We start from the raw sequence: 15,173 nt of genomic DNA on the forward strand, positions 1-15,173 counted from the left end.
CTATTACCTCTGAAAGCTACACAGAAATTTAGCTTTGTGGCTGCATAGCTATTTTTTATTTTTTACAATGTAAGTTTTGAAATATAACTTCAAAACATAAGTTGTTTTCCACTATAAATACTAAAATTAAATATTATCATGCAACTATGTCATGCAAATTAGTACTTTACCATTTGAGTTTATTTTTACCCTCAGTGATGATTTTGCTGCCTTCCCAACTATTTTTTTTTTTAATTCTAGCCTATTGAAGAACTATACTAGCTATTTGGAAAAATAAGACAATATTTTCTCTTATTTCAGGGATGGCATAGAATTTGCCTTTAAATACCAAAATCAGAAAGGACAAGAATACCCACCTCCTAATCTGGCTTTCCTAGAAGTACTAAGTGAATTTTCATCTAAGCTTCTTCGGCAAGACAAAAAGACTGTGTAAGTTGCACGTTGCAAGACAAGTGGTTTTATAATTTCTGGAGAAAGAAATGGCAACCCACTCAGTACTCTTGCCTGGAAAATCCCATGGATGGAGGAGCCTGGCAGGCTACGGTCCATGGGGTCGCAAAGAGTCGGACACAACTGAGTGACTTCACTCCCATTATAATTCTAAGTGTTACAGTTTTTGAAGGAAATTAATCATGTAATTACATTGATAACTTAGACTCTGATAGTTTAAAGGACTATAATTTTCTTTTAAACTTTTATATAGTTTTTCTTTGCTTACCTTCAGTACCCTAGAATTTGCAAGTGGGAATGATTTCTTATTCTTTTATTCAAAGATCTGTGAACAGTAGCTTAACCATTGTGGAACACTTTCCTCTTTCCTTTTATATTAGTTATAGTTTAGGTCTTTTTTGTATTTGACTTGTTTCCATAAAATCAAAGTCCAGTTGGCTTATAGTTTTCTTCATAACATAATAGTCTTCTATTTTCTGTTAGTTCTGTCCATTACTACAAGTGGGGTATTGAAGTCTCCAACTATTTTTATTGAATTGTTTCTCCTTTCAGTTCTCAGTTCTCAGTTTTTGCTTCAAGTGTATTTTGGGACTCTGTTGTTAGGTTGTATATATAATTGTTACGTCTCCCTGGTGGATTGGTTGACTCTCAACTCTACTGCCTTCTCTGTCCCTAGAAAATTTTTGTCTTAAAGTCTGTTTTGTCTGATACCACTGTGTAACCACTCCAGCTCTATTTTAGTTACTGTTTGCATAGTATAGCTTTCTTTCCCCATCCTTTCACTTCCTACCTTTGTTGCCTTTGAATCTAAAGTATGTTTCTTGTAGACAGCATATACAGGCATACCTCAGAGATATTACAGGTTCAGTTCCTCACCACCACAAGAAAATAAATATTGTGATAAAGTCACGTGAATTTTTCGGTTTGTCAGTGAGTGCATAGAACAGTTGTATTTACACTCTACTGTAGTATATCAAGTGTGTGACAGCATTATGTCTTATAAACAATGTTCATACCTTCATTTTAAAAACACATACTGCTTAAAAATACTAACCATCATCTGACAATGCAGGCTTACTGCAAACTTTCAATGTGTAAAAACTGAGGTATCTGAAAAATGCACTAAAGCAAAGCACAGTAAAATGAGGTTATTTGTTATGTTCTATGTTATTAGGTCACGTTATTTGTTTTAAAACCATCTCTGCCATTGATACGTTGTTTTCTGTATGTCTGTCTTTGATTTTTCCCTTTTATTGCCTTCTTTTACATTAAATAGATATTTTCTAGTATAACATTTTAATTCCTTCAGTCCTTAATTATATTTTTCAGTTCTTCCTTAGTTGTGGATGTGAAATACCATCTCTATCTCATATCATTTCCTTACTCCAGTACATCTTTGCCATTACCCACTTTTTTGTGTACATTGTTAAATATACATTTCTGTGTTATTGGCCCAACAGCACAGTAGTGCATATTGTTTTATACAGTTGCTTTTTAAGTCAATGATAAGTAGGCAATTATATTGTTCTTTATGACTACCTGGTAATTACTCTTCCACACTCATAGTTTTTTCATATAAGTTCAGATTACTTTTTGGTGTGATTTGTTTTTAGCCTGAAGAACTGTCTTTAGTATTTCTTGTAAGGCAAGTCAGCCACCAACAAATTCTCTATACACTTTCGTTCATCTGAGAGTGTTTTTATTTCCTCTTTACCTTTGAAGTATAGTCTTTTAGATACAAGATTCTTCTTTGATAGTGTTTTACTTCTGGCATATTGACTATGTAATCCTGCTGCTTTCTGGCCTTTACTGTGTCTGATGAGAAGTCAGCTTTTAAACTTATTGGCATTCCCTTGTTTGTAATCAGTTACTTTTCTCTAACTACTTTTCTAGATTTTTTAGTCTTTGGCATTCAGCATTTTCATTGTGATGCGTCTCGTTGTGGGTCTCTTTGTATTTATACTGCTTAGAGTTTGTTGAGCTTTGAGGATGTGTTGATTGTTTTTCATCAAATTCTGAAGTTATTAGCCATTTTCTTCAAATTTGCTTCTACACCTTTCTTCTCCTGGTACTCCCATTACACATGTCAGTGTGTTTAATGATATCCCACATTTCTCTCAGGCACTGTTCATTTTTCTTCACTTATTTTCTCGCTGCTCTTCAGATTACATAATCTCTATTGATATATGATCAAGATTATTGACTTCTGCCAGCTCAAATCTGTTGAGCACCTTTAATGAATTTTTAATTTCCATTGTTGTACTCCAAAATTCCATTTGATTCTTTATCATTTCTATCTTCTTATTCATGTTCTCTATTTAATGAGAAATTGTGTTATTTATGGGGCTTACTTTTAATTCTTCAGACATTGTTTTCTTTAGTTCTTTGAATACATGTATAATAATTGCTTTGCACTGTTTTGGGCCAAGTTTTCTGTTGCTTGCTTTTTTTTCCTATATATGGGTTACATTTCCCTATTTCTTTGCATGTCTCATAATTTTTTGTTGAAAAGTGACCATTTTAAATAACATATTGCACATATGATACATCATGAGATAATAATTTATCTATTCATGCTGTTCATTCTTTATCTCCCTAGAGATTAATTGTGATTGGTTACTTGGTTGTTTATTTGTTTAGAGACCTGCACCAACAAACTCTGTGAGGTCTGTTTCTCTTGGAGTATGCAGCCTCTACTGTCCCTACTCGGATCTTTGTTCTTTGTTTTTTATCATTTAACCTGTATTAGCCTCTCAAAGGTTGTGCTTAAACCTCCTTAGCAAGTTAGATTCTTACCTTTTATGGTTGGATATGTGTGTGCCTTTTAAAAGCTGCAGTCACAATTCAGATTGTTTACTTTGCCCCATGGTCAGTCAGGAGACCAGCAGCTTAGAAGCTTCCTCCCTGATTGCTCCTGAGAAGGGCAGCCTTGGGCCATGTACAGTTTTCTAGACCAAGAGGGAAACATGTGATGTAAAGTATTTATTTTATTTAACTTTACTTTTTTAGAGCAGTTTTAGCTTCATAGCAAATGTGAGGGGAAGGTACAGACAGTTCCCATCCCATAGACTCCCTAGCATCCCCCACTCTCAACATCTACCACCAAAAAGGTGGTTTTGCTGGGGACAGGGTATGCCACTATCCACACTCCACCATTTTAGAAATCCTGCCCTGTTTGAACGTTTTAAAAGAGAATCAGTATCCTTTTTGAGCCAAACTTCTGATTATTTCTTTTAACATTGGTATTTCGAAACAAAAAAGGAATAAAGGAAGAAACACACATACACCCTTAGTAATACATTGCTTATTCCAGAGATAATGTGAAGCAAAATCTTAAATTCTCAATCCCTGTCTTTCTAAAGGTAACCACTGTGAACAGATTAATGTGTATCTTTAAGGATTATTCAGAGAGAAGAGAGCTTCAGGTTATGAAAAAAATTAAGTAAGTGATGCATGAACTGCTTCCATAAAAATGACTGCTTCTGTTCTGTCTCTAGTCACTCATACCTAGAAAAATTCCTTACGGAACAAATGATGGAAAGGAGAGAGGATGTATGGCTTCCACTCATATCCTATAGAAATTCTTTAGTCACTGGCGGTGAAGATGACAGAATGTCTGTGAACAGTGGAAGTAGCAGCAGCAAAACCTCCTCAGTAAGGAATAAGAAAGGACGACCTCCACTTCACAAAAAACGAGTAGAAGGTAAGTGTGCCTTTATGGTGTGAGGCAAATAATGTGCCTGTCAAGATAAATAAAGCGGTGAATACTCTGTTGAAGCAAGATAATACCGTTACGCACATTATTTCCTTGTGTGTTTCATACACACTGAGAGAGGTATAGGCATGAAGGTTAGAATAGACAAAGTCAAGCAGAAGAGGGTCAAGGAAAAAGAAGTTGAAAAAGCATTGAACACAGGAAGATGATAAGCACAGAGAAATAAAGGAGATAAGAAGGTTTACAAAATTGATTCCCTTAACATAGACCTCTAACACATTAAAATTTAAAATAAGACAGTCATGTTATTCTAAAGGAGATCAGTCCTGGGTGTTCATTGGAAGGACTGATGCTAAAGCTGAAACTCCAATACTTTGGCCACCTCATGCGAAGAGTTGACTCATTGGAAAAGACCCTGATGCTGGGAGGGTTTGGGGGCAGGAGGAGAAGGGGACGACAGAGGATGAGATGGCTGGATGGCATCACCGACTCGATGGACATGAGTTTGAGTGAACTCCGGGAGTTGGTGATGGACAGGGAGGCCTGGCGTGCTGCAATTCATGGGGTCGCAAAGAGTCGGACACGACTGAGCGACTGAACTGAATTGAACTGAATGTTGTTCTATAAACATGCATCCTAATATAGGAGAGATTCTGGTAAGTTGAGGGTAGAACTCTGCAACACATTGAATATACCAAAACAACTTTCCATTTCCACTGCTTGGTTGGAAAATCTATTTTTGTATATTAAAATAGTGATGGTCAGATCTAGTTTTAGATCTAGACCTCATAGGTCTAGATTACTCATAGGCTATGGGGAACGGGGCGTTGAATTGTCATGAAAATGTGATCAAGAGTAGAAATTCCTATATCCCAAAAGACTAAAGATTGCTATTAAAAGTATGAAAGTTGCTCAGTTGTATACGATTCTTTGCAACCCCATGGACTGTAGCCTGCCAGGTTCCTCTGTCCATGGAATTCTCCAGGCCATATTATACTGGAGTGGGTAACCCTTCTTTTCTTCAGGGGATCTTCCCAACCCAGGGATCAAACCCAGGTCTCCTGCATTGCAGGAGGATTCTTTACCATCTGAGCCACCAGGGAAGCCCAAAGGATTTTTTTTTTTTTTAAGGATTATTCTTAAACTAAGAGAAAACTCAAAAGTAAAAATGCTTATTTCCTCAAATAATCTTCCTCCATCTCCAGGATTCTCCTAACAAAATTTCTACAAACCAGGACAGCAACATGCTTCTTTTTACAAATTTCTGTTTACCTCTCCTACCTTAAAAACTGACTCATCAAAGACTTTGCTGAAATCTGTAGCAGAATTAATTAGAATTTAAGTCTAATGTTTCTTTCATCATTGAGGAGGTGGTATTAACTATTGATGAAGAGCACAAAGTCTAAATTCAGAGTTCTAGAATACAGACCTGGCTTTCTCGTTTTTCAGCTGTATAACCTTTGAGCATGTTACTGAACTTCTATAAACCTCAGTCACTGAGCAGATGAAGGATAATCTGAGTATTTGTCCTGTTGGCTATTGTGAATATTAAATGAGATACTCTTAGGTAAAAAACTTAGTACACAGACAGTGATTACCTAGCACAGGGCTTGACACAAAGGCATCGTTTGATAAATGTTAGCTGCCATTGTTCAGATGTGGTCATCAGATAGTATTGCCCCTCATCTAGCATTAGTCAGTGGATTAGGCTGAATGTATATTTCAAAGAGAATAAAAAGATTTGAAAATATTTACAAAATTAATGTTAAAGATTTCCTTTGAAGTTTCAACTTTAGGACTTAACATCTTTTTGGTCCAGAAAATGAAAATAACAGAACCCTATCTTCATAGTATAGGATCCTCGACTTTTCTCTAAAGAATGATTTCAGTCATTTCCTCTTGAAAATGTCTTTATCTGGGCACCCCATATCTGTTCATTATCTGGACTTTTTTTCCTGCTCACAGCTTTTCTTAGGTGTAGTATGTATTTTTGAGCCAGCATTCATCAAATCCTTGCTATGTACTTACATTCTATCACTTAATCATTTATTTGACCAATGTTTGTAAAGCACTTTGGTCAGTTCCTGGCACATAGTGAATGCTATGTAGATGTTTTATAAATCAGTTCTGAGTTCAGCACTATTACCCAGATTTTACAGAGAAGAAACAAAGGCTTAGAGAATTTAGATACCCACTTATCTACACACAAATGGAGAGTTAGTCATTAGTGTGCTCAGGACAGAGAGGTATATGTGGGCCAGATAACCCAGTTTGGTAACCATTTAATTGCAAAAAAGAAAATCTTTCTCTGTATCAGTTTCAGATTTACCAAGTGATTGAGGTAGGTTAGGTGTCCAGAACCCTTAAGCAACAGGGTTTGGGATGAAGATGAGAGAGCTTTGCAAGAAGTGTTTTCATTGAGGAATCTTGAGGGGTTAGGAGGATCTCTTCTAGAAGAATAAATTCTTCCTGAAGTTATTCTTTTATTCAGTAAGTTTTTACCAAGCACCATCCTAAGAACTGTGCTAGATGCTGGGGATTTGGTATTAAAAAAGAGTTCATACTACAGAAAGGGAGACAGAAGCAGGCAGTTTCAGTTCAACATGGTGAGTGCTCTGATGGGCCAAAAAGGTTCTCTGGAAACATACAGGGAGTGACCAATCTCTTAATGGAGCCCAGAAGATTTTTTTGGAGATGACCTGTAGTAGAAAGCTGAAAGATGGTTTACCAAGTTAAAAAACCTAAATGAAACCATTCCTATGGTCATCAAATTTTAAATGCAACAGAGAATAACAGTTTTGAATTGAATGTTGAATGAAAGTGATATGAATAAAAGATGTAATCTTGGCTGACTTAGAAGAAGGTTGGTAGTGAGCTTCAGATCAGTGGAATGACCTTAACCAGATAGTAGATAGATATTTCCAGGAACAAAAAAGCTTATCTGGAACATACGTGCATCTGACAAAATTTTAGAAAACCTGAGGGCAATAGAATGCTTGGTGGCTAAAGAGAAGTCTCGTGTGCACATTGTCTCTGTGACTTAATGGGGAAGGAAAACTTCGTAATATATCTTGTGATTAAAATTCTTCTGACACAAGAAAATGCAGTTGACTTTGAACCAATGGGGTGATGGGGAGCAACCACCTACATAGTTGAAAATCCATATCTAATTTTACAGGCCATATACACGGTTCTGCATCCGTGGATTCAGCCAACCGTGAAGCATATAGCACTGGAATACATGTTTATTTTTTTTAATCCATGTTTAAATGAACCCAACAGTTCAAACTATATTGTTCAAGGATCAGTTGTACTTTAGAATTTTATAGGTAGAACTTTATGACTACAGAGTATTTTATCAGAATTTAAATATGCAAATGATGCTATAAACAGTGACTTAATCTTGTTCAAGCCTTTATGAATGATCTTTAGAAGAAGGAAAAAATAGTTCCTGGTCTCTTGAAGAAACTTAAATCTGATTACAGAGATAGCAAATGCACATTACAGATCACTGCCAGGACAGTATATAAAATTAAGCCCTAAGTGAGCAAGAATGATTCTGCTTCCTCTAGAAGCTAAAAAAGAATGCTAAGTGGGGTCCAAGCAGGGTGCCCAGGGAAGACTTCCCTAACGAGGTTGAAGGTAAAGGTGTGAGAGCAGACCCTTGATCCAGCCCTAGAAGTGTAACTTGGCAGAGGTACTTGTCTGGTGACCAGAGCCTAACTGTGTAACAGGATTTGCTGATTTCTCAGTGAAGCCAGACTTTCAGTGCTACTGCCTGGGGCCCCTGTAAGACCCAGCAAATAGGCCCTTTATTGCTTGAGCAAAGGAAGGTACAGAGGTCTCTGGCTAGCTACATTCTTCCTCTCTCTGGAGGTGGAGGGACTTAGAAGAGATGATAATGTAGGATAGCTAACATTTATTTGCTGATTATATACATCACCTCATTTAATCCTTACAATAGGGAGGGCAGTTACTGATATTCCATTTTGTATATGAGGAGGTTGAATTTTGGAAATTTAATAGCTTATACAAAGTCACAGAAGTGAGTGGTATAACTGGAATTCAAACCTACGCAGTCTACTCCAGGGCCATGCTCTTTGAATGTGTGCTGTAACTTCTACCAGAGTTCGTTCCACCCATGACATTCTGTGACTCCGACTGGAATTTTACAGATGAAAGCCTGGATAATACGTGGCTGAACAGGACTGACACCATGATTCAGACTCCTGGCCCCCTGCCTGCACCACAGCTCACTTCCACTGTCCTGCGGGAGAACAGCCGGCCCATGGGAGAGCAGATTCAGGAGCCTGAGTCTGAACATGGCTCCGAGCCCGACTTTTTACACAAGTGAGTAGTAAAAAATGGTTTTCTTGGCGTAAACCTTCAACTGTTAAAGTAGGAAGAATTATTTCATCCGAGCATATTCTTCTCAATTCATGAGAAAACAAAACCACCAAGAAATTAAATAACTTATATTAGAATATATATAGTATCTTCTAAAGTGGTGATAAATTGTGAGAATAGTTGCTCTTTCTGTAAAAGAGAATCAAGCTCTTACCTTTTCCCACACCAGAGATTAAAGTGTTTTCTGGTACCATGGCTCTGCAAATCACAGAAAAGTCAGGGTGATGGCATGACTTGCTATGAAAACCTTAAGTTTTTCTGTTATTTTTCCATTCAAATTTGAAAGTCTCTAAGCTCCTCACTTGTGTTTCTATTCATTTAGAATAATTCTGTGAGTTATTCTGATGGATAAAAGAATTCTCACTCAAACTCAACAAACTTAGCAGGTTGAAAAGAGAAAGGTTAGAAATGTTAGAAGTATTCAGATCTTGGGTTTTCATAAGGAATCCTTTCTCTGAAGATCTGCCATCTTCAAAGCTGAAAGGATAATTATTGTCAGCTCCTGCATAACTGAGCAGTCTTAGAGAGGAGTTTGCCTTATGACCAACATTCCTACTTCACCTCCTTGGGCAGTGGGAAGTCTTATTTGAGCAGCTCGCCTTGCTTTCCTGACTTTATACCATGTCAGGCCCTCCTGGCAGTGGTCTGTCATCTTTTTCGTGCTATAGTTTTATAGGTTGAATCAAGGTGGTAGCCTCACATGATACAAAGACAGCTGCTTTGAGAGAACTTCATGTGGCAGATTTTAGCTACCAGAGAGTCATCCCATCCAAGTTTGCATCCTATAAAACTCTCAAGAAGCATATGTATGCAAGTGTCCATGTTTCAGGAAGGACAGAGTGTAGGTGAAGATTTAGCCCAGTATGTATCTGACTCCAAACTTCCTCGAAGGGCTAAGAAAAAATGTGGTCTACCCTTCCTTGTTCGACTCTAGAAAGCTCTGAGCCACCAAGCCAGCAGCATTCCTGTCCTTTAGGGGACTGAGTGTCCAGCTAGGAACACTTGTAAGTAGGGTAGCAGCTGGATACAGGAGTCTGAGAAACCTTCTTGCTCAGTAGGGATTTGGGGAATTAAGCTGATAATTTAAGTACCTAATAGGGGAGGAAAAAGTTTTCCTCAGCCCTCTTAGAGCCCCTGTCTGGGTCTAAAAATTAAACTGACAAAGACAGATTAATAGGAGAAAAGTATACAAATGTTATTAAATGTTTACATGTACAGGGGGGCCTTCACAAGAGAAGGAAGACCTGAAGAAGTAACCAGAGTAGGAAGCTTTTAAGCCTTTTAGACAAAGAAACAATACATTTGTGAAGAAATGACAAGACACATGAGTTTGGACTAGGGGTGGCACCAGGGCTAGGTAGTCCTCGTCTTTCTTAACCAGGAAGAAAGAGCATTTGTTTAGCAAGGTTTGTTTGCAGGTTCCTCTGCTGCCATCTCTGGGCTCATCAGAGTCTGTCTCCAGTAAAAGGATAATTTATTTCCTACCCTTTTAGGATGAAAAGGAGAACTTTTGTGTGTGTGTTTTGCTGCTGCTTAATTGCCTTCAGCTCAAAATAGTTTCTGTCTCATAGAGGCATATTTGGGGATGACATATTCCGATTGCCTTCACACCTAACAACTAGCTGCCACAGCTCTTGGGGACTTAGGGATCTCCAGCTTACTACCATTTCTGCCAAGACAGGTTCTTTGATAATTATCTCAACCTTGACCCTGGAATAAATCCAGTAACTCCCCTTACATGGGATTAGACCAACCAACTATGCCTTCTTAGCATGGGACCGATTACCTAAACCCCGCCTCTGCTGCCACAAAATGAATACTACTACTCTCTCTTAGTCCTCAGATGCAGATCTCTTGGTTAGGCCAGCCGAAATTAGAAGACTTAAATCGGAAGGACAGAACAGGAATGAACTACATGAAAGTGAGAACTGGAGTAAGGCATGCCGTGTAAGTGTTCCATCGAGTGTCATGAGAACATGACGACTGTGATGATGGTCATTTTGTGTAATGACTTGGGTTTCTCTGATGTTTAGTCTTAGGAGTTAAAATCATAATTCAGATATGCTATGCAGCGTAGAATAGGAATGGAGGGCATGGGCTCTTAACGCATTCAGCATTTAAATCCTAGTGCTGGCCTTTGTCAGCTGTGTGGTCTTGGGTAAGCTCTGAAACCTCTGTGCCTCCAATTCCTCATTTGTAAACTTGGGATAATAATGGTACCAATCACTTAGAGTTCTGTGGGAATTTGTGTACATAGTTAGCTAGTAATATCGTTATTGCATTTAACTTCCTTCTGATGAACTGAGATGAAATCTTGAGTGAATCAAATGAATGATCCCTAATTACCTGAGTTCAGTAGCATAATTTGTGCAGTCTGTTGGCTGCATTTGGAAGGTGCTTTAACGGGTTCGCAAACCCAATATAAGAGTCAGGATTCCAGGTTCTTTGAGTCTGAACAGCTTTCTGACTGTATCTTTTTGTATCAGTCGGGGTCTCATGGAGGAAGATGCTGAGCCCATCTTTGAAGATGTGATGATGTCATCCCGGAGCCAGTTAGAAGATATGAATGAAGAATTTGAAGACACCATGGTTATTGACCTGGTAAGGAAATTCAATACATTTTTTTTCTGTTAAAATATGTGAAAGCGTTGGTGTAAGATGATGCTCTTGTTTTAAGAACCCTGTGAGGGACAAGAGGGGGTAACCTTGACCAACAGTGGGTGTGACATTTGGATGAGTTTGTGTTTTTCAAACCTGCTTTCAAAGCAAGTCAGATTTTGAATTCTGGCAATAATAGGAACTGGCTCCTTGTTACAGTCATGAAAAAGCGCTTCCCTAGATCTGTCTTTCAGTGCAGCATGTGCATCTGGCCTCTCGTACTTTAAATTGGAATCTGACCATATACACTGTGCTCCAGCATAGCAACCAATTGCAGAATATGGACCTTATCTGTTCAGTAAAGAGAGACATGTTTAAAATAAGGAAGTCTGAATATGGACTTAGTGTAGGTATACTAAGAAATGATTAACTTTGTCTGAAATACATGGTGGTTATGTTCTTTTAAAATGAGATCTGTTAAGAGACACACTGAAGTTGTCAGAAGTAAAATGACATGAGGAAAAAAAAAAGGCGATTGAATGAAATAAGATTGGCCAAATGTTTGAAAGTTGTTGAAGCTGGGTGATAGGTGCACAGGGGTTCATCATACTGCTTCCTCTGTGTATTAATTTGCTAGACTGCCATACAAATACACCACTGACCTGATGGCTTAACAAATTTATTTTCTCACAGTTCTGGATGTTAGACGTCTGAGAACAAGGTGTCAGCAACATTGATTTCATTCTGAGACCTCTCTCCTTGACTTGTAGATGGCCATCTTCTCCCTTTGTCTTCACATGATGTTTCCTCTGTGTGTGTCTCCTCTTCTTATAAGAACATAGATCACATTGAATTAGAACCCACCCATATGACCTCTGGGCTTCCCTGGTAGCTCAGTTGGTAAAGAATCTGCCTGCAGTGCAGGAGACCAGGGTTCAATCCCTTGGTCAGGACAATCCCCTGGAAAAGGAAATGGCAAACCACTCCAGTAAGTTTGCCTGGAAAATCCTATGGGCAGAGACACCTGGTGGGCTGCAGGTTGTGGCGCAGAGGGTAAAGAGTCTGCCTGCAATGTGGGAGACCCAGCTTCGATCCCTGGGTCGGGAAGATCCCTGGAGAAGGAAATGGCAACCCACTCCAGTATTCTTGCCTGGAGAACCCCATGGACAGAGGAGACTGGCGGGCTACAGTCCATGGTGTTCCAAAGAGTCGGACACGACTTAGCAATTTCACGTTCACGTTCATATGACCTCCTGTTACCTCACTCACCTCTTTTTTTAAACACCCTATCATCTCCAAATACAGACAAATTCTGTGGTCTAAGGGTTAGCACTTAACTATATTAATTTGAGGGGCATAATTTAGCTCATAGCAGTATGCTTTATGTGTTTTGAATTTTACATAATGAAAAAGTTTGGTAAGAAATGTAAATGAGACAAATCCAGTCTATAACTTCCTTCAACTCACCCATCAGTAGCTCTCCATCTACCTACTTGGGGTAGGGAATTTAGTGAAGTTTTGTCACCTACTGTTTGATCAATCTTATACTTATTCCATGATTGAAAGGTGTGTTTTGTTTATAGGCCCCCAAATTATATGCTTTTATACATTCATTGTAACTTGAAAGCCTTTAAAAAAAAAAAAGTGATAAAAGCCAGTTAGATTTTTCTTTAATGTATGCTCCTATAAGTCTGATTCTTTTCCTTTCAAAGTGACACTTAACAGTTATTTATATTAATGATACCATAGAAATATTAGCTGATTATCACAGTTTGTCTTAGTGTATCTCAGGAAAAAATTAAGTATCGGTTTCTCTTTCCAGCCCCCGTCAAGAAATCGGCGAGAGAGAGCTGAGTTGAGGCCAGATTTCTTTGATTCTGCAGCTATCATAGAAGACGATTCAGTAAATGTTAAATTATTACTGTTCTTTCTTGTGTTTTCTGGGTCTTGTTTATGCATGAAATTAATAATTATGTTTCATTTTTTCTAGGGATTTGGAATGCCTATGTTCTGAAGTCTGAAGAAAATTTACAAATCTGGAACTCTATTATTTAGAGCTAGAGGCCTATATACTGTGATAGCTTGTATGGGGAAAAAAACACTTTTGATGTGATCTGATTTGTTTTTTAATCAAATGATTAAGGTCAATCTCTTTTTGCAGTGACAGAAGAGGCGCATGTAAATTACCCAAGGGAATGTTGGTGAATGTCACCTCAGAAAGACTGACCTGAAAAATCATTTGTGTCCTATTATTGGACTTATCCCAGTACAGATGTGTGTGTTTTTCTGGAGGGAGGAAGAAATTTTAAATTTTTAAAACAGCTGTCAAGATAAACACTGTAATACACCTGTTTTATGAAAACTCAGCATTGAGTAAAAAAAAAAATATTTTTAACTTTATTTTCCTGTTGTACAATTTAAGAACCGTTTTAACATTTTGCCTTTTTATGTTTTAAAAGCTAACCATTTTTATTAAACCTATGAGTAAGCAGCTCACCCTAATTGCCGAAGAGTGTTTTTGGAGCTCACTGGATTTGGTTGACCATGTGGAATACGGGATTATGGAGGAGCAGAATATTGACAAGCTATGATGAAATTCTGACAGTGCATCTCTGCCAAAAACCACACACCCTCTGTGGACATGGATATGAATTCCCAGATTTTATATACTCTTGAATAAAAAGGTTTATTTTTATTTATAAGGGGGCATAAAATAAGAAATGTCCATGCAGCCATTTTTCCAACAGATGCTGTACACCGTTCATTTTATATAGAATAGGGAGATTCAAATACAGTACATTTTCTATTGGTATTTGTTCTGTGCATTTTTAGCAACTTCTACCAGCAAATAAAGTATTCTCAGTAAAACAAAAATGGTTCTCAAGTTATCAGTTTGCTGTTTTTACCACTTATTTCATGCCCTGCCAAATTCAAGTTACATGGACTTCCATTTTCTTAAAAAGATAATCATGAACTCCCTTGCCATGCAAACGTAATTTTAAGTGTAACATAACCGTGTCTACTTCCCATGCACTCAATACCCTTATGCACCAATTTTGTGAATTAAGTTTACCAATTATAGAAGTATGTGCTGCATAGAAGTCTGTGCTTAGAGGGTGAAGTTCTTAAGCTTACCTTGAAATACAGCTACATTTCAGTGTTAAATGTGCATATTAAGGATAATTCTTTGGGGAAAAGAAATTATGAATCTTCAGGACAGCCTTCGATGGTTTAGAGTTACATTCTGCTTAGACTTTTATGACTTGCTGCTACTGTTATTTTAAAAAGCCCACTTAGTTTCTTCCTTTCTGATTTTAAAAGTAAGCCTCAGAATTTGCAAACCAATCCACCACAGCTGTTTCCCGGCTGGTTTTTAAAGTAGCTGCAACAGAATGATGAGGCTCTGCTTTCCCTTTTTACCAAAAAAAAAAAAAAAAAGGTGTTTTTTAAAAAACAAATCTGTGCACCCAGTGACTATGTGGGAAAGCAAAATGGGTTATTTTATTCATCCTTTTAGTAAACAAACTTCTCAACATTTGTACAGTTCTGAAAAATACTTGGTCACCAAAAATGTTTTATCTGCTAATTTAGCTATTCCTGGGCTCCATTTAGGGGGGCTGGGATATCGCTTTCTTCCAGAAATATGGATTTCACTGGACGTGATGGGGCAGGGATGACCGGACTGTCCACCACACCAGCCCTGGCACCTGCACAGATTGGTCCTTTGCTGGACAGTTTCATGTGGAAAAACCAGTGCCGACTTAGAATCGTAGACAACCACACGACAGAAAAGGCTTAGTATCTACTCCAATGGGTTTCCAGTTTAGTTTGAAGTCAATCGAATTTTTGTATTTTCAGTGTCTCCTTGATTGGTTTTGCTAGTAATTCTGTAAATTGTACATTTGCAATATGAGGTTTTTTTCCTTTTGTACAATTTGAAACTGATGCTTCACCTTTCCTTTAATAAACTGTTCAAAATCAGGCTTGTGGTAGTCATCCTATT

General features: G+C 37.8%; 1 protein-coding gene across 1 annotated transcript in view; it reads left to right on the plus strand.

Annotated features, from left to right (window-relative positions):
* The window catches only part of STAG1 (stromal antigen 1), a 470,948-nt gene extending 455,796 nt beyond the window's left edge, over positions 1 to 15,152 (plus strand). The window contains exons 28-34 of the mRNA XM_018050852.1: positions 301 to 429; positions 3,948 to 4,153; positions 8,341 to 8,515; positions 10,409 to 10,519; positions 11,059 to 11,173; positions 12,993 to 13,073; positions 13,161 to 15,152. Coding sequence (XP_017906341.1) covers positions 301 to 429; positions 3,948 to 4,153; positions 8,341 to 8,515; positions 10,409 to 10,519; positions 11,059 to 11,173; positions 12,993 to 13,073; positions 13,161 to 13,184 — 841 coding nt within the window. The 3' untranslated portion in view covers positions 13,185 to 15,152. The remainder of the gene's footprint in view (positions 1 to 300; positions 430 to 3,947; positions 4,154 to 8,340; positions 8,516 to 10,408; positions 10,520 to 11,058; positions 11,174 to 12,992; positions 13,074 to 13,160) is intronic.

Source organism: Capra hircus, chromosome 1 (assembly GCF_001704415.2).
Source record: "Capra hircus breed San Clemente chromosome 1, ASM170441v1, whole genome shotgun sequence".
In the NCBI taxonomy this organism is placed as follows: Eukaryota; Metazoa; Chordata; class Mammalia; order Artiodactyla; family Bovidae; genus Capra; species Capra hircus.